The 21,202-nt window shown below is 36.6% G+C and overlaps 1 protein-coding gene across 1 annotated transcript in view; it reads left to right on the forward strand.

Annotated features, from left to right (window-relative positions):
* Window positions 1-21,202, forward strand: part of LOC141428803 (uncharacterized) — a 35,290-nt gene that overhangs the window by 3,033 nt on the left and 11,055 nt on the right. Inside the window, exon 2 of the mRNA XM_074088820.1 lies at window positions 7,123-7,284. Within this exon, the coding sequence (XP_073944921.1) occupies window positions 7,123-7,284 (162 nt within the window). The remainder of the gene's footprint in view (window positions 1-7,122; window positions 7,285-21,202) is intronic.

Raw genomic sequence — 21,202 nt, forward strand, 5'->3', positions numbered from 1 at the left:
AAATAAATATGTAGTTGTAAATTAGTAATTTAGTAGTAGGTATATAAGTGTAGTGTAGTGTAATAGTTTCGTGCAAGGACACACCTATCTATAATATAAAAGTGAAGCGCCAGAACGGGAAAAAAACGAGACAGAGCAGGATGGCGCTCTTCAACAAAATTTTGACACGTTTCTCCCAAACAACGCATTATTTCTCTGGAATTTTAAAGCAATTCGATTCTTTGACCTTGGAAGTTGCGAAAAACTTGAGAAAATATGATATTGAGTGTGTACATTTTGTATATTAAGCAAAATCAATTCACAAGTTCGAATTTCGAGCCAAAAACGAGCGATCTATTATCTATGCCAGTGTTGCCATTCAGGCAAAAATATCTATTCATTATCCTGCATTGCAGTCTGAAAAGCTCTTTACTCATTCATTGCCGTGCACCATAATACGCTGGTAAACATTCAGCTGTCTATGTACATAGATAGCTGAATGTCTAAAATAACACATAGGCTACTTTTATTTCAATATTCCCACAGGATAGCCGTTCTTAACACAATACCTCAATGAAGATTGATATAAATTTTGGGATTTCCCACGGGAATTTTGTAAAATCCCGGAATTTCAATTGTTACTACCAGATCGAATAGTTTACGCGTGCGAAGCCGTGGGTAAACTCTAGTATACAATAATATTGATAATGGCAACAAAAGGAGCGCGAAGGTATTGTTCTGTTTTCGGCTGCCTCAACAATCTACATCACTAGAACTCTATGAACTCTTTCCTTGCCATTACAGAGGCGAGAGTGCAAAGTGTTATTAAGTGTTACGAGGGTCAAACTGAAAGTTCTTAGAAAATCAAAAACTGAGCAAACTAGGTAGCAAGTTATTAGTTTTATTACAGCTTTTCAAAATAGTGTCCATTCACATCAATAAACCGCTGCATCCGATGGAACCACTGAGAAAAGCACTTAGCCCACTCGTCCTTAGGGGTCTCTTCGACGGTCTTTTGAAACGCACCCACTGCTTCCTCGGTGTTCATAAAAAGTTTTCCTAATAAATAAAAATCGCAAGGTGCGAGGTCGGGGCTATACGGCGGGTGACCCAGTAATTCCACGTCTGACGTCACTAAATAGTCGATCGTTCGCCTGGCGGTGTGCGACGAGGCGTTGTCGTGGTCAAGAAGGATCCTACTTCGAGGTCGTTTCTCTCGAACTTTTTCCAATACTAGTGGCAAACAATTGTTAGTGTACCACTCTGCAGTAACTGTTTTTTGATCCTCTAAAATAATTGTCGCATAGTGACCTGTCCTTCCGAAGAACGAGGCCACCATCTTTTTTCCCACGCTTCGACCTCTCTTCACTTTAGTTGGCAACTCCTCGAAAGGAAACACTCATTGAGCAGACTGTCTCATCGGTGAGATTAGTGCGACCACGTTTAAACTCATTAAACCAGTTGTAAATAGTTGCACGAGATGGAACTTCATGATGAAAGGCCAATCGAAGTCTATCATAGCTTTCTTGTTGACTTAAATGACATCGAAAGTTATAAAAAAACGTTGCACGAAAATTTTTGAACAGACAATTTTCAATTTGCCGCCAAATCGTAAAACAAATGACAAATGAATTAAATACATACTCAATAATATGAATAGTTCCATTTTCAAAATTTTAACTTACTTATTTATTATATTGTTTACAAGTCGCCAGTTCTAAAAACTTTCAGTGTCGCCCTCGTATTAGTGTTGTTAAGAGTTCAAAGTGGGCAGAAGTCGGGTGTCTACAAACTAACATGCGACACCTGTAATCCATACTATACTATATACTATAATATACTATATATACTTTTGGCAGAATGGTATCCTAAATAAATTAAATACTTCCCAAAGTTACTATTCCACGCGGAGGAAGTCGCGGGCAAAAGCTACTTAGTAAGGTATATGTAGGGCAGACGGAACGTAATTTTGCGACTAGGTACAAGGAGCATGTTTCTTCTTTTAGGCATAGACGCTCCGAAAAATCCAATTTCGCAAAACATTTACTCAAAGTCATAGTCAAAATATCTTTATTCAATTTAGGCTATAACAAGCACTTATGAATGACATGTCAATAAAAAAACTACCTCCGGCACAGAATATATAATAGTACTGACGTACAGAATGGCCACGCTCCGCCCCGCACCGTTTCGAGTTACCCCACCCCTCAAGCGCAGATTGCAGGAAAACCGCAGGAAAGCAGTCGGGCGCGCAACGCGATGTATGTCGGCCGCACGGCACCAAGTTCGGGAGCAATAACTTTGCGAAATGGTGATATACTGTTCATTGTATGGGTGTTTGTCAACAGCCAAAGATAAGAAAAGGAGTTTTTTTCGATTTCCGAAGGACGAAAAAAGGTAGGTAAGGTACCTAACCAACTTTAATTAGCAACATGTATAATGTAGGTATTAGGTAACTGAGGAAAAAACCAATACCTAGGTTTAAAAGTGTGTACCTATAATGTATAAATAGACGTCTTATATAGTAGGTAGGTATTTGTAAAATTTATTTCTTAATTCTCTCCTATCAATAGACCAATATATATCTTATCTACACACACTATACTAATTATATAACAAATTGTCTAAAAGTATCGCGATTAATACATGAAATAACTAATTAGGTACCGAATAATTCGTTCAAGTTTGTAGTCATATATTTATTGTAATGTATAATAATAATGCTTAAATACATAGACAGACACATTTTAAGTAGGTTTAAATAAAAATATATGATTAACGATTACATTTATTTACACATCTAAGCCATACCTACATACCATACCCTATAGTACTAGGGTTTTGCGATAGTCAGCCCTGTGTGTCTTACGCACACATTGACGCGTGTACAGACGTCGTCGTGCCTATGTAGATTCAAGAACGCGTATTTTGTATGGCGTGTCCGCCCTGTGCCTCCGGTTCGGAAAAACCTCTGTTGAGAAGAATCCGGCAAGAAACTCAAAGAGTAATTTATTGAATCAGGCGTTACTTTGCGGAGGTCCATATCAATGAACTAAAATAATTTCCTTGCTCACCCGCGACCTTACGATAGCCAATCTATCTATCGTAAGGTCGCGGGTGAGCAAGGAAATTATTTTAGTTCATTAAACTCAAAGAGGTCTATTTTTTTAAAACAGATTTACAAATATTATTAAGCCGGGTACTCATCAGCGAGCTGTAACCGTAACCGTTGCATGCACTGTAACCAAAAAACATAGTGTGTACGTGGTTCGCGAACCTGCTGCGAGCGGGTACGCGTCGGGCTTGCAGCGAGCCGATGTTTACAGCGTACTCATTTCTGAACCTGTCACGTTGCACGTAACTGTAACCGTTACTGTTACCAAAAACATAGTGTGTACGTGGTTCGCGAACCTGCTGCGAGCGGGTACGCGTCGGGCTTGCAGCGAACCGATGTTTACAGCGTACTCATTTCGGAGCCTGTAACGTTGCACGTTACAGTTACCGTTACTGTTACCAACCATCTACCAACCGCTACGAACCATCTGTACTATCTATTTCTCTCGACATGAGTGAATGGTCAGAGGAGAAATGTCTGTCGTTGATAGACGCCTAGAGGGAAAACACGGTGCTATGGAACCCTAAGGATAAGGACTACTACAAAAAACATTTAAAAGAAGATGCCTGGGCTAATATAGGAGGTATAATTAATGAAAGTGGTGCAGCATAAACTGAGGGCAGGGAAGGCCTCCACGGTCGTTACACTCCCCGTACACACTAGAACTTCGTTACTGTATCTGTTTGGTTACAGTTACAACTCGCAAAATGAGTACGCTCGGTGAAAGCGTTCGGGCGACAACACGAGCCTAAGCTGTAACACGCGTACACACTAGAACCTTGTTACTATATCACGCAGGATACAGTTACAGCTCGCTAATGAGTACACGGCTTTAAATGATATGTATACATCACAAGTATTTAACACAACTTTATTTTTAACACAGTAGGTTCGCTATTTGAAGGGATCGCTAATGCGGATCGGAATTATTTCCAAATAATTAATCCTGCCGTGAAACAGCAGTGCTTGCACTGTTGTGTTTCGACGTGGAAAGTAAGACAGCCGGTGAAATTACTGGCACTTGAGGTATCCCATCTTAAGCCTCTAGGTTGGCAACGCATCTGCAATCCCCCTGGTGTTGCAGGTGTCTATGGGCGGTGGTGATCTCTTATCATCAGGAGACCCACTTGCTCGTTTGCCATCCAGTTGAATAAAAAAAAATATATATCCCTGTCCATGATATAATCATTAACTTTATAATACGCCTTAGACAATAGACAATAGATCTGAATTTTGTATCCGTTTCATTTATAATATTTTTTGGAATTTTATTATAAAAACGTATACAATTTCCCAGAAACGACTTTTTGGTTTTAGCCAGTCTATAAGATGGAACTTTAACCCTTAACTACCTACGTCCGGTTTCAGAAACACAACCACCTATGAGCGGTCTAGGAGACCACTAGTTTTAAAAGATAATATTATGCAATAATTATAGAAATTTAGTTTAAATTTAATAAAAAAGTAATAAATAGATTTGTAACAGTCTATGCTATTTATTTGCAATAAACATTACAAAATAAATCAATAGTTTTTTTCATAAACAACACAATTCAGTACTTCTCCTATCTTTACTGTAAAATTACTTACCCGAAGGGGATATGAGATCTCAAAATATAGGAACATAATATAAAGATTATTAAGTATCAAAGTTTCATCAAATTAAATGTTCAACCAAGTTATTTAACTGATTTAATTTTACAGGAACATTTTATTTTTATAAAATTGGAAACCTCAAAACAACCATTTTTGTCGGCAATCAATAGTTATTTTTCAAACATTCGAGACAAATTAGTCTCTTGCATTCAATAATGTTACTTATTTTAACCACCTTTTGTGACTGTGTTACTAGGAAGCATGTTTTACTAAAAAATAAAAATAAATATTTTTTCACTATAATAAAAATGTTAACAAATAAAACACAATCACCTACGTTCGGTCTGGGAGACCACGTAAGAATATTACGCAACCACCTACCTACGGTCTCTGAGACCGTTGTCGCCAGTATTATGCTCACTTAATTCAAAGGAATACACATCCAAACGTGTCGACCACATGGCGGCCATTAATTGACCCCCGGAAAAGGTACAAGGTCACTAGAAGTTTGTTCGCCGCGATTGCATCGAATTATTATGATGTTTATATCTGCTAAGCTCTGAGAGACCGCACGTAGGTGGTTAAGGGTTAAACTTCCCTGTGTTTCTAGTAGCCTTTGGCTTATCGACGTTAGTGGGAAAATCACATTTGTTCTTGTTTCTAGAACATAACCATGATTTACTAGATTCACATACATACGACATATTACATGTTTGTGAAAAAGGATTACGTCTGAGTGTCCTAGAGCAGATGGAAATAAATAGGTCCAAAAATAGGGGTGTCATTATCAATGAACAATTAAATTTTGCGTCATTGCCATTGGTATTTTCTAGTACTACAGGCAATTAAAGTGAAAGGGAAGGCATAAATAACACCAATCGTTCTGAGTGAGCTCATTCTTCGACCAAGCGTCGTAGGGTCAACATCCGCTGATGATGCTTCGGAGAGAAGCGAAACACGTGTCCGGGATCTTAGTTGTGGTGGTGGTGGTTCTCTTGGTGGTGGATTCAGTTGCGTTTGAGTTGGTTATTTACGTTTTTTATGCGGAGGGAGGGCGGGTTAAAATGCATGAAAAAACATTTCTTCAACTCAAACGTAGCTGTTTCGCACGACTTGGTCTCACTACTTGGTGGAGGAGCAAGATAGACATTCCATTATTTTTTTCGTACACGTTAGCACAGTTTACACATTTTAGAAAGTATTTATCTTTATTTTATTTTTTTACATTCACAATAAACGGCCATAATTAAATTTTAAAAACCTATTATGATATTTATGGCCTTGACCTACCTAAACAAATAGGCTGTTTCACCACCCATTGATTTATTTTAACTGACGGATAAATGTGATGCCGTCTCTCTTTTTAAAACTACACAGATACAATAAAAATCTACACACGTCTGTTTTACTTTTTGTAGTTGCCAACCCTAGCGCTCCGCGCAGCCGTAGGTATAAATTTCAAGAATACGACCGAATCGGTCTACTGCCTGTTACTTGTATTGCGCACGTACACTCTTACTTACGACGTATTATGTAGGCTGTTATGTAGCGAAATTTTAGTCCCATAGTTCTGTTACTAGTCGAAATAAAAATCGAGGCACCTATCCCACTGGGGTTGGGTTACTAATGAAGTTTTAAAATACGCTTTTACGGTAACTTTATAATTAGCCTGTAGATTATGCTATGCACTTATTTAAAGTATACCTAATAAGAAAGGTATATAGGATATTGGGATTTCTTATTCTATTGATGGAGCGAGCGTGAAGCACGGGCCAAGAGTCTTACGTTCCACTGTTAATCACGGCTGACAGACAAACAGATTGGCGGAATGAAACTATGTTTTGAGTTGCGTTTTGGTCATTTGAGTTAGGGAGCCGGTGTGAAAAATTCGCCATTTGCATATCCACCTTGTTCAGTGAAACGGGTGTAGTCGTGAGTTGAGCCGTTTTATAACTTTTAGTCGTTCATTGACAAGCTTGCATGCTCAAGAAATCACTTGCAAGCTTAAAAGTCACAGCTCATTACAGCTACCCGGCACCCGACCAGCACCGCCTCGCCTCGAGCGGTTAGTATTCTTCATACGGATTTGCATGGGCATGCGCTCACTACATCAACTCCGTAGCGTCACCGGGTCGCCTCACTTGCGAGGTTGCCACGCGCGGAAGGTGAAGGACCACTCGGTTATAGCCCGCTGCTCACCGCCATAGTAACTACTAGGAAATTCGTGGACCACGCGAGGTCTACTCGTTGTCAAGTCAATGCAGCGTCGACCCGTGGACCACCTGTCAACAACAAGTGGACGCCGAAAGTCGAGACCAGTCGAGACGGTGCTGGTCGGGTGCTGGGTTGCTCTATATTTACCTTTACACCAGATCATACATGGCCAGATTTTATCGTGTACAGTCTTTAAGTCTGATCATAACTTTTTGTAGTGCTGACGAATTGCTGCGGAGGCAGGGATCTAAGAGAGGGATCTCAGCTCATAGCATTTTTGGCAGGATTAAAACTGCTCGTTGTTGTGATAGGTGCTATTCTTATTGCACTGGGCTTGAATGTTTCTAACAAAGAAGACGACTATCAAATGGAATCCAATAGTAAGTTGGAGGAACTTCATTATTCAAACGGTTAATTTAATCTCGCGACTTTGAGAAAAACACATTGCACCTTATTAGCTAACACACATAACTCAATATTCGCCATATTGGCATCTGATCTGTTATCTGCGATCACCATTCTTGCACTATTATTGAAAGATATTTTCATTTGTTTAACTTTTTTTTTTTTTTGAGGGTAACTTATGATTTCCAGCTATGATGGCCTCTTATATCGTTCATTTAGTTGAGAGCTAAGTATTTAAGAAATATTTCGCGATGCCCGTATATTTAGGGAGCGATATGATGAGCCTAGGGACGCAGCGTCCCTTGGGAGGGTGGGATGCTAATCTCTTCGGACGAAGCCTTCGTATAATTATGATAGAACTTCACGTACAGGTATGTTCGTTTAATCATTAATTATACTCGGTTTCGTCCTCGAGATTAGCAAACAAATAACACATGTAGACTTTTAGAGATAATCGTGAAATACTTTTGATACTTGAGAGGAGTTAAAGTATCAATGAAAGATGATAAATGTATGAATTATGACATGACCATTACGGTCTGTAATGAGCTGTCTATGATAGCTCGAGCAAAAGAATCATTATTTACATCATCCTGTAAGGGTTTGTTATAAAACCTAAAGAAAACATTAGAGGTACCGCTCCAGCCGGCCGTCAGCCTGATGTCATCGAGGCTGACGCCGGCGCGGTGCGCCGCGGACGTGGCGGCGTGGCGCGTGCTGTGCGCACTGAACGCGGCCACGTCCACGCCGCTTGCACCCAGGGTGCTGCGGATCCAACGGCTTAGCGTCTGCGCAGAGACAGCCGAATGTGGTTTCTTTAAACCGATGAATAGATATTTGACGTTTTTACGTAAAGAATTTGTTTTATCTAAGTAACATTGTAAAGTTTTTCCTGGGCATAATTCGGGTTTCTGATTGTAAAATGGTAAAACTAAAATAGGCTGTAAGGACCCAGGGCGTGATGTTTTAATTAGCTCAGTGATGTTAATATTAATCCGGTTTGCTGAAATTGAAATGTGATCTATGCTAATTTTGCGCCGAATGCACCGAAGACGATTTCAGAGTATGCAAGTGAACTGCGAAACCGGATTGATGGTGTTCACAATCATGTTCGTGAACACGGACTGCAGGCTAGCGAAAAGATGAAGACCAGATATGACCGGAAGTCTAACCAGGCGAGGTTTGAGGAAGGATCGTTGGTATGGCTACATAACCCTATGCGAAGAAAAGGGAAGTCCCTCAAACTATCACCGAGTTGGCGAGGGCCGTACAAGGTAGTCACTAGGATCAACGACGTCACATACCGGATACAGCGTAACGCGCGTAGCACCTTTAACCCTTAACCACCTACGTACGGTCTCTCAGACCTTTGCAGACATAATCATCATAATAATTCGATGCAATCGCGGCGAACAAACTTCTAGTGACCTTGTACTATGGCCTGCAAAAGTCGATGGACAATTCCAAAACATAATCGTCTGACGCGAGAAACGGCGCCATCTATGTGTTTGAAGTGTATTAGCGGTATTTACTTATTTACTAACTTAGTTAGTTTATTAATATCTCACTAGATGGCGCTGGCGCTAACCTTAAAAAATATTTTATATTCATGATAGAAATTTTATATTTCGCTGCCGTAGTAACTAAATTATGTCTCTGCCTGGGTGGGACACCTAGGGATGTTACCGCGAATCGCGTAACGACATTTTCTGTCTCTTTCGTACTTATCGTAAGAGAAGGAGAATATTATTATTCGCATTACTATCGTTTCTTTTCCTTCAAATATTCCAACGATAAATTATTTGGTGTGTGTGAAGTTCCCAATCCGCACTGGGCCCGCGTGGGAACTACGGCCCAAGCCCTCTCATTCTGAGACGAGGCCTGTGACCAGCAGTGGGACGTGTATCTATAGGCTGGGAGGCTGATGATAATGAAATTCTTTATTTACGAAGACCCATGTTGCGAATTAGTGTCAACTTTAGTAATCTCCAAATCTAGCAGTAAATTTACAAAAACACAAACTCAATATTTATCGCCTGGTGGGATTTGAACTTGTGACATACGAACGAAGAACGAAGTTCACAACCACTTGACTATATTACTGTTATCTTAAGCGATGAAAATCGGATCTATATCGGGTCGTCTTAAAATTAATCGGTAAGTCATGCGTGTTTAACGAAACTTAAAGAGGGTAGACTGAAGATCTTAGAACTACCAGGCTAAGTTTTTATTACAAAGATTTTGCTACTTGTTCAGCTGCTTGCAACATCGTTTGATCGTCTCTTTCAAGTTGAATCTGCTTATTATCGTAATTATTCTTTAAAATGAGTTCTCATCGCAATATTGAGATGGTTAAAAGTTGTGAAATTATTAATTTATATGAAGAAGGAAAAAATATGTCGGAAATTTCTAGAGAAATTGGAGTTAATGTAAGTTTTTTTTTGTTTACGTTCATCCTACCAACTTCTTCATTAAAATGATATCTACGTTATATTATTTTATGTTTATTTATATTGTTACAGATAAAAACAGTTAAATTATGGGTACGACGATATCAAGACGAAGGATCTTTGCTGCATCGTCAAAGATCGGGTAGACCACGACTCATCGCAACGCCAGCTATGATGTTGCCCACTGTTAGAGTTGTCTATCCAAAAGAACAAGTGCCGTGCATAACGTTCGTGCAAGATAACTGCCCAATACACCGGTCGCGTATTGTGCAAGACTGGTTTAATCAACACAAAAATAATGTTAAAGTCGTTCCTTGGCCTGCCAGATCACCGGATTTAAATCCCATTGAAAAATTATAAGTTGTTATAACCATGTCCAACGTTGGGATAACAAAAATAAGCGAACTCCGGAAACGTTAGAAGCCCACTGTGTAAAAATAAGGGACAGTATTCGCGGCTCTAATATGTGTGAAAATCTAGTTGCATCGATGCGATTCTTTTTGCAAGCAGTTATCGACTATCATGGTGTTTACAACAGAGTTATTAAAATAAAATTGATAGTTACGTGTAGACCGGGTTATATACTCAACAATTATGTTATAATAAAATATATAAGGTGCGGATATTTTCAGGGTATGTAATTAATAACCTAAGAATTAATTATACACATAAATTATTAAGGTATTGTGTGGTAAATTTTTTGCTTCATACAAAAATACCATTCCGTTCAAAAAAAAATCATCCTCGCATTAACATTAACTGTATTTTTTTTTTAATTTAATTTAATTGAAACCAATTGACGACGATGCAAATAATCGATCCTTAAAATATCCGCATCCGATTTTCTAGCACACTGTATTATATGAACCAAAATATTTATCTTTATTTGTGATCCATCCTGTAGGTATCACTTTGTTATGAAAAGTAATTATTTGATTATTATGAACAAAACATTTAATTATACCTTGATAGTTTTGTTTACTTATGTGAGATAAGTGTGAAAGTTCAATATATGACTGTAATCTTATTATAACTGTCAGTAACACATTACACACACTACAGTGGATCTACGCCATCAATTATTGATAAGTAAATGTTTAAAACTGGAAAACTTCAATTATTATAGTTTATAACGCGTACGAGTCTTACGATAACCCGGTCTCAGGTATAATAATTTCAAATACTATTTTGTTATTGCGGTTCAGCTTCAATCCTCTTTCCAGAATCGGAAATGAATACTTAAGCTAATACCTCAATAAAATGTTAAAATACAACTTTTGGTCAGGTGCTAATAAAATAACTGAAAACCTCACACGACACACAGAAAATATTTTTTCATTTTATTTTAAGTTAGTTGTTTGCGTTTATTTTCGAATACTTACCTTCATTATTTCCTAAAATAATTGTATGTTTTTCGTAATCAGTTTCTACTTCATTTCTAACTTAACTACTTACTTACTTACTTAATTACTTACTTTTTTTATTTTCTTATTGGGATTTAAAAGAAAGCCAAACTGACGCAAAACGGCCAGTATTAAATTATCTAAGGGGTATGAAACATCCCTAAAACATTTAATTGGCGTATAAATTCGTTATATTTAGACTGGGCACAATAAAAAAGGATTTAAAAACTCAAACACTACCTGATTTTAAACATAGTGTAAACGATTCTACTCTGGATTCTGAGCAAACTACTTTCTGGTTTTCAGTTATTTAATTAATATATTATTATAGTATAACATTAATAACTGCGTCAATATTTAATGAATAGAAATATTGTTTTAGGAATATTTTTTTATGTTTTAAACTTCAAAACGTGTATTATTTCTGTTGCAACGTTATCCTTTTTTCAGAGTTTTTTTTTATTTCCATATCAGTTATCTACAAAATTTAAATAGAAAGTTATAAATAAAAAATAAGAACAAAAAACAATTCTGATATGTAGGATACGAACTCATGATCATTTACGAATTTATCTAAGCAGCCGATCAACTTAGCTATCGGCACATTGCTGTTACGGGGATAAAATATCGATCATATCATAATAACAGCGTCATCTAGTTCATTTCTTGTGAACACCTAACAAAATCGCCAACTCTCGTGTTCAAACGATTATAGAACGTAAGGTGTCCATCCACTTATGCTGGCCATTGTACCTTTTCCGGGGGTCAATTAATGGCCGCCATGTGGTCGACACGTTTGGATGTGTATTCCTTTGAATTAAGTGAGCATAATACTGGTGACAACGGTCTCAGAGAGGTGGTTGCGTAATATTCTTACGTGGTCTCCCAGACCGAACGTAGGTGGTTGTGTGTTTTATTTGTTAACATTTTTATTATAATAAAAAAATATTCATTATGTGTATGCCTATGTGTGAGAGAGACAGACAGACGGTCCTATTTCCGGAATATTCTAGTAACTGTGTGAGAGAGATAGCACATGAAAGAGACAGACAATCTACTCGTTTCCGGAACATTCGAGAAGTAGGTATGACGTCCTAGCTGGACTGTTCTCGAAGTTTGTAGACCGATTCACCGGGGGTATATAAGCCGGGCGAGGTTGCAGCGGAGGGAGTTTCGAATGCGATACCGAGAGATAAACATCGAAGAGAATCAAAGCGACTATGGTCGAAGCCATAATTCGTGAGACTAAATTGACAAGTCAATGAAATAGAAATAGAAATAGAAATAGAATTTATTTATTGTCAAACTGTGTACAAAAGATGACATAATATAATAGTTCCAACAGTTACCCAATGTGGGCGTACAATATTTATATCCCTACCATACATATTTTATCAGTTAAATACAAAATTTTTTTTTTTTTTTTTACAATACTGTTATTCACTTCCTTCCGTCACATTCAAAAAATTCTTTTAAATTGTAGAACACTTTTTGTATTAGCCAATTTTTTAATTTGTATCTGAACTGATTGCCTTCCAGAGTTTTAAGTTCGATAGGAAGGTTATTAAATACATTTATTGCGCTTATATATGTACTTTTTTTATAAATTCTGGTTTTTACCCTTGGAAGAATTAAATTATGTTTGTACTGATTACGTAAATTGTTTTTGAAAGCAGATTTTTTAACAAAATATTCAGGATTATTTTTAACAAAAGTACATAAATCAAGAATATATATACCAGTCAGCGTGAGAAAACCTTTTTCCCTAAAAGTTGTTCTAAGAGAATACTTCTTATTAAGGCAATAAATAGTGCGTATACATCTTTTTTGAAGAACAAAAGTTGACTGGACGTTTGTAGAGTTTCCCCAATATATGACTCCATAAGTAAGTAATGGATAAATATTTCCGTAGTATGCACCTTTAGTGATTTCTTCTGAGCATGTCTCAGAGAGTACAGATAAAGCATAGCATTGGCTAGATATGCTTTTGTTCACTTTTTCTATATGAGTCTTCCAGTTTAAGTTGGGATCAATATTTACTCCTAAAAATTTGGTACTGTTCACTGCTTCGATAGGTACCCCCGTTTTACTTATATTTAAACTTATCGGGATTGTATTGTAACTTCTAAACTGCATAGTTTTAGTTTTAGTTAGATTTACATTGAGGTTGAGTTTGCCCAACCATTCCATAATAATCTTTAAAGTGCAACTTATATTGTTCTCCAAAATTGATGCATTCGAATTTGCATCAGAAAAAAGTACCGTTGCGTCGTCAGCAAACAGTACACAGAGTTCCTTAACTACCCTCGGGAGCTCATTTATGTATATCAAAAACAAGAGGGGCCCGAGAATACTACCCTGTGGCACACCTAACTTAACAATTTCATACTCAGATTGATATTTTTCAATCGTTTTATCAGTTTCACAGTATTTAGTAATTATTGTCTTTTGCTGTCTATTGCATAGGTAGTTTTCCAGCAACTTTAGTGCTTGTCCTCTTATACCTATATTTTCAAGTTGCTTTAACACTATTTTATGTACAACACAATCAAAAGCCTTAGACATATCTATAAATAAGCCGACACAGAGTTGTTTATTATTTATTTTATCCCATATGTCTTTAAAAATGTTGAAAATAGCTAAAGAAGTAGATTTCCCTTTTTGAAATCCGTATTGATTAGGATTCAGTATATCATGTGCGTTAAAGTATTTAGTCAGTCTATTGTATATTACTTTTTCGAATATTTTGGAAAAGTTAGACAATAAGGCTATAGGCCTATAATTACTCATATTGTCCTTCGGACCCTTTTTGAAAATTGGCTTTATGATGGCCTTTTTCAACTCATCTGGGAATATACCCGTCTCTAGTGTAAGATTTACTATGTGAGTAAGTGGGTGAACAATGTAGTCTACACTTGCTTTTATGACCTGTATCGGTATTTCGTCATGTCCACAACTCTTTTTTGATTTTAAAGACTTTATAATTTTTCTTATTTCATTTGCATCAGCTGGCATGATAAAAATGCTGTTACAAGCTGAAGGAGTAATAGGTTTATAGTCCATAGATTCTAACTGAGGCTTAATATTTTGATATAAGAAAAACTTATTTAGTTGTGTTGCCATATTGATTGGATCTGTAATAGAATTTCCGTCTTGGTCAATTTTCTCAATCGAGGAACTAATTAAATTGTTTGAGCACGTGTTATGCTTGATCAACTTCCACATACCCTTATTTTTATTTGTACAGTTTTTTAAAAAAATATCATTTGCCAATATTTTAGCTTTACGTACAACTATTTTAAACAACTTACAATATTTTCTATACTTCCTTTTATTCTGAATATTATCACTTTTTTGGGTAGCCAAATGCATTTTTCGTTTAACTTTACTAGCAGTTTTTATACCCTTTGTTATCCAATTTGTTTTTCTTTTATAAGTCTTTTTTATGATTTCTTCAGGTATACACAAGTTAAAAATTAATTTAAATAAATCTATAAATACATTATATGCCTTGTTCGGATCAGAATGTTGGTATACTTCGTCAAAACTAATTTGTGAAATATATTTCAAAAATATATCCATATTTTGTTCAATTTTCCTTACTCGTATATACCAGTATTTTTCTTTGAAGCTTATGTTTGTTGGGATTTTTAAAATTTGGCCTGTATGGTCAGATATTGCTAAGTTCAACACCTCCGAAATATAATTACTAGTGTTTGTTAAAATATTATCAATGCAAGTTTTGGTATGACTGGTAATCCTTGTAGGTTCGTGTATTGTAGGATGGATACCATATTTGCGCAATAAAGAAACAAAGAGGTTCGAGTTCTTATCATCGTTCAGTAAATTAATGTTAAAGTCTCCCGCAATAAAGAACTGGCGTGTGAACTTTTTAGTCCGGAATACTAGTTTATCAAGAAGAGAGTCCAAATTCTGCAAAAATATATTGAGATCGCTGCCAGGAGTTCGATAAATACAAAGTACAATGAGCTTTAGGTCTGGAATTATTATACCACAAGCTTCGAAGTGACACTCAAGACACATATCTTTGATCCAATCCAAACTATAACAATTTAATGACTTCTTAACATAGATTGCAACGCCCCCTCGTGACTTAAAATTTCTAGAAAAATATGAAGCAATCTTATAGCCGTGTAGCTGCAACGTTATGGCATCGTTAGCTTTAAGGAAAGTTTCCGTAAAACACATCACATCAATGTCAGTATTTTCTATTAAAATCTCAATTTGACTTAATTTTGACTTTAAGCCCTGTACATTTTGGTGGTAAATGCTAAAGTTATATTTCTTAGTTACGAAAACAATTTTTTATCACTTGGTCTTCAATGTCTGTTTCAACATTTGTCCGACTATATATTTGACACTTGTATACTGAATCTACATTTTCACTACAAAAGAATGCCAAATACTTTTTCAAATTCAGAAATATATTTCTCACACCAAATTGCGTAATTTTACCTGAGTAATTTGAAAACATATCCAGTGATAAATCATAATTTGTGTCAAATATATATGCATAATCGTGACTCTGTAGGTCCATAGCTAATAGAGTATTGAACATTTCAACTTTATAATTGTATATGGGGGCTCCGCAGACATAAGTAGGTAGACCTATTATTATATTCGTATGTGTAATTTTTCGAAGGGTTTCTCGTAAATAATTTACTAAGTCTATGCTATTTACATTTGATGTTAAATCTTTTTTACCGATAAAGACGATACAAAAATCTTTAGTAGAAAATGATTCTAGTTTCATCTCTAAATTTTTCAGAACATCTTTAATACTACCATTTGGAGCCACATAGTGACAGAAATTAACTTCGCCATGGAACGCATGCTCAATAGCCTGGAGCGTTTTCTTATTCGTTAGATTGCTAATTATGCAAAGTTTAATCTTATCCTGTTTACAGGCTTCGCCAGTATCAGTACGAATGTCCCGATAACTCGGACCTGGGTCGGGGGGTGGGCTGCCTGGTACAAGGCTTGGGAGATATCTGCGTTGCATTAAGGCTCTTTCTCCCCGATTTCGGTGAATTTTTGGGAGTTTTTGAGCAAATATGTGTTAGTTTATTGATTTTTGTTGCATATTCATTAATTGTTTTTTTTAACGTGGAATTTTCAAGAAGTAGATTTTCGATCTCGCGCTCTGCACTTAGTAATTTTTCTTGTAGCGATGCTATTTTGCCTTCCATGGTTTCCAATCGTAAATGTAGACTCACGGCTATTTCTGGACAGCTTCTATTCAGCATACTCATAGGTGAAGAGGATCGGAGCGGAGAGTAATCCATTCCCATATCCTCCGAATCCGATAACGAATCAAAGGAGTTACGCGTAGGTTTGTTTATTTTCTGTTTTTTGCGTTCAGTAACTTTGCTTGGTGTAGGAGAAACGACAGCAGCATTTCTAGTAACGGATTTACTAGGCGAAGAAAGCTTTTGGACTTTAGGTATCTTATCATTATTTTGCAGTTTTGGTTTTCTTTGTGTGACCTTATTGCATAATTTACATTTCCAATTTTGTCTCGATTCGATCTTCATTAGTAAATATAATTTCTCTGATAAACCAGCACAATCAAAATGATACCTGTTATGACATACTGCACACTGTACAGATGTTTTTATTTCAGCAGAAGATTTACATTTGAAGCATATTTCTGGTGCCATTTCGCCTTTAAACGCTGCCTATAATTGCAAATTTCAAATTATTAACAACGTAGTTCCACTTTAAATTTAGGCCGGGTAGATTAACACACACTGCAAATCACTAAGTATCGGAATCGATCCTGGTATGAAAGTCACCCGTCTCACTCGCTAGCATAGTAATGGAGCGAGAGATCAATGCAATGTCGATGCGAAACAAATAACCAACTGTGAGTGCGAATCTAAAAATCACTGTTAGTTCACTTCATTAACCAAATTTAATCATTATTTTCACTGTTGTAAGATTCACTGACTATGTGCTAATATTAAATGACTCTTATTTAAATTATCAGTTGTTTATATTTTTTGTACGGGAACTATTTAGACGTCCGTGACAAACGACTTACGGCAAGAGAGAATGACAGTTACAGGGTTGCCAGGGTTCGACAAAATAAATAGTGATGTAGCCGATATCGATATTCAGTGTCGATTCGACTAAATGGTGTGCTAAGTGGCATTTTTTTGTACAATGACGGGAATATTGTTGTTGCAATTGTCAATTTCATGGAGAAAAACGAGATCTTTAGAATAGATGAACTACTAAATACCTACTTGTTTTTGTAAGTTTCTTAAGTAAGTATTAGGGTGGGAATTCGGAAGTACTTTGGACAAGGGAAGAAAAACTGGTAGATATTATTTTTTATAAGTAGTATTTATTAGGTTTATAAATTGAGATCGATTCAAGAGCACGCGGTCCGATTCGTGAATCGTTTCATAGGCATAAGATCTATTACGATTCAAAGTGGGTAATCGACGAATGCCCCGCACCTCCCCTGGCCCTATAATACTACGAAGTGTATAAAATTCGAACTTCGTATCTTGCCGTCCTTCTGACGTTAATATTATTTAATACGCAAGTGAGAGGGCCGGTACGATACGAACTTCAATTTTAGAATTACGTAGTAGTCCCCCTGCCCCTGCCAATCGCGACACATTACCGGTGACAAAATGGCGTCTCTTCTGAAGATAATGATGAAACTATTACTTCGGTTAGCGCACTGCGCACTCGGGGACGGCAATGATATCATGCGCATATAAAATAAATAAAGCGGATTCAAGGTGAGGCCAATCAAAACAATAATGAAATAATTGTCGTTGGTTCGTATTTGCACTTCTTACAATGATATCTTACATTGCAAAGTAAATTATTAAACTAATTTGATATTGTCACCGTAAATAATGGATAAATGTCACAAGAAGCCAATCCCGTAATGTTTTATTTTATCGATACGAACAGCACTACCCTGACTGTGGCAACATTTGAGCACAATGAATTGTCAATTTAGTCTCACGAATTATGGCGTCGAAAGTGAGTTTTAGAGTGCGAAATTACTGTGAACTGTTTTTAAGTATTTTGTAAAGTTAAGTAACAGTGTGATAATAAATCCTACTCTTATTCGTCGGCGTTAAAAGTGCTTTTCAATCACGAACTCACCCCACGAACGTAACAATATTAACAAAAACTACAAGAAATATTATATTCCAATGAGGGCTATCGCGTATGAATTTGCCACTAGAAGCGCTAGTGTAGCGTGAGGTCTCCGAAATGTCAAATCTCATAGTTTATGGGTGAGATACGCGGGTTTATTTATAATTAGAATAATTTTGTGAATATTTTGCAATATCTGAAATTAATTATGGCAAATATGCGTTCCGGGGCAATGAATGTCTGTGTTTTGAGACAGTTTTGTCTTTTGGAAACCTTTGTCCTCCCTTTTTTCCGAACAAAACGGGGGCTATGCAACACTGTGGCATGCTCGATATTTTTATGGTACGGTTTTAAGGTGTATTAAATATTATTTTAATCTAAACTTTGTTTTCACGCCCGTAATAACAGACTTTGAAAGCCATACTTAAAAACCTCACGCAACAGTGCGCCATCTAGTGAGACAAAAAACGATAGCCCTCATTGGATGCACTGTTACAGAGAATTGGTTACAGAGATACGTGTGCTATACGCCCTGGTGAAAACACAAGGATTGAATTAGATGTACTTTAAGACATCGTAAACTTGGCATATTTTGGTTCACAAGGGTGTAAAGGTAACATCATTACAAATTTTGTTTTCATTGGGTCCTCTTTCCTTGGGATCATATAAAGGACAGTTGAATAAATTACAGCTTTTACGCCGTAGGTCTTAATTTTTTTTCGAGCCAATAAAGGGAGTGTAAAAGTATGAATCGCTTTAATACCAGTGTTTTTTTAACATAGGTACTTTATACTTACTTCCTTGATGATTATTGGCTATGTGCGAAGCGGGTGGTGGGGGTAGGTACAGACAACGATCGCAGCGCACAATATCGCAAAAATTGGAAGTAAATTCTCCGCAAATGTTGTAAACGCTACGCGTCGCCACCGTCGTGCACGAAGCCAATACAATGTAATTTTTTTGTTCTTTATAAGTATCCCAAATTTTGAAAATATGTGTTTAGTTTCGATTCGTCGTAAGGTCATTAAAAACATTTTTGAGCGAATTTCCTTAGGTGGATTATACAGATCGATAGAAAAAAAAAAAAAACAAAAAAGTAAAACCGACTCCAAAAAAATAAAAAATAACAAAAAATGGAACCGACTACAAAACCCTTGAAAATATTTTTCTAGGTAAGTAGGTACGTACTAGCTCGAAGTCGGTGCCTCAGCACGAGCCAGCAGGAGTGAGACAATTCACAATAGTCGTCTACTTCACCTACATACTATGGGTTTCAATCCCTCCTGCTGGGTCGTGCTGAGTCACCGACTTCGAGCTAGTACGTACCTACTTACCTAGAAAAATATTTTCAAGGGTTTTGTAGTCGGTTCCATTTTTTGTTATTTTTTTATTTTTTTGGAGTCGGTTTTACTTTTTTGTTAAAATTTTTTTTTATTTCTCACTTTTTAGTGATTTGTAGCCAAAGAACATCTCACAACTATTCCATTAAGCCCAAACACGACTTAGTTACGTTGTTTTATAACAGAGTTCCGTCACCTACCTTCTGGCTTCAGCATCAGATCAGTTCGAAAGAATCATTAACTTAAAGCTTCTTCTTAGTTGCTTATCTAGGTAAGTATATTAATCATGATAATTTAAATTTAACCCGTGAAATACTTGTTATTGATAGTAGTAGTTCCGTTGGTCAAATCTGGTCTTCATCCTCAGTTCCACTTCACCAAATTATGATTTGCAAGAGCAAATGCACGAGTTACTGCTAAATATATCCAAATTACCATAGGTGTCCCTACAATATTTGAAGAGTTCCCTCGATTCCCTTAAGATCCGATCATCAGATCCTAATTTGCTGCTTATGGGACCTAATTGAAAGCATTCCTAGACGAACTCAAAAAAATTTTTTGAAATCGGTTCATAAATGACGGAGTTCTGAGGTAACAAACATTAAAAAAAAAAAATACAACCGAATTGATAACCTCCTCCTTTTTTTGAAGTCGGTTAAAAATGAAGCAAGTTGTTGTATGGAGACCCATCCATTAATTTCTCAGTCGATGATATTTTGCTTTGTTATTGTATAGTATGATCCGAAACTAAAATATAAATTATGATTGATTTTTCGGAGTATTTTTGTATTTTTTATTTTAACTCCAAATTTGTTACTTTTACGGGTATCCCGTGAAACCATATCTTAAAAACAAACTGAGACATGGATGCACAGAAAAACCAGAAAAAGAGACCAGCACTGGGAATCGAACTCAGGTCCTCAGCATTCCGTGCTGCGTACTATAAACCCCTACACCACTGCTGGACAGGAATATAGCGGTATAGCATACGGCACGGAATGCCGAGGACCTGGGTTCGATTTCCAGCGCTGGTCTTCTTTTTCTGGTTTTTCTGTGCATCTATATATCAGTTTGTATTTTCGATATAGGTTTTACGGGATGACCGTAAAAGTAACAAAAAATATGGAATTGAAATAAAAAATACAAAAAGATTCCAAAAAAACAATCTTTAGACGTCATATTCTTTCGGAACCAACTGCTCACCCAGACAAGAGATGTCGCTATTAAGCAATCAAATTATAATTGATATTTGTAGTCTTTTTGTATTTTTTATTTCAACTCCAAATATTTTACTTTTACGGGTATCCCGTGAAATCATATCGTAAATACAAACTGAGACATGGATGCACAAAAAAACCAGAAAAAGAGACCAGGGAATCGAACCCAGGTCCTCAGCATTCCGTGCTGCGTGCTATAACCCCTACACCACTGCTGGAATCTAGACACGAATCTAAACAGGAATCTAGACAGGAATCTAGGCAGTCCGTTACTATGGTAAATTTGACGCCTGAAACATGCACCCGAAGCCTATTTAGAGACACGATCGCTGCTAGT

The sequence above is a fragment of the Choristoneura fumiferana genome, chromosome 6 (assembly GCF_025370935.1).
Source record: "Choristoneura fumiferana chromosome 6, NRCan_CFum_1, whole genome shotgun sequence".
Lineage (NCBI taxonomy): Eukaryota > Metazoa > Arthropoda > Insecta > Lepidoptera > Tortricidae > Choristoneura > Choristoneura fumiferana.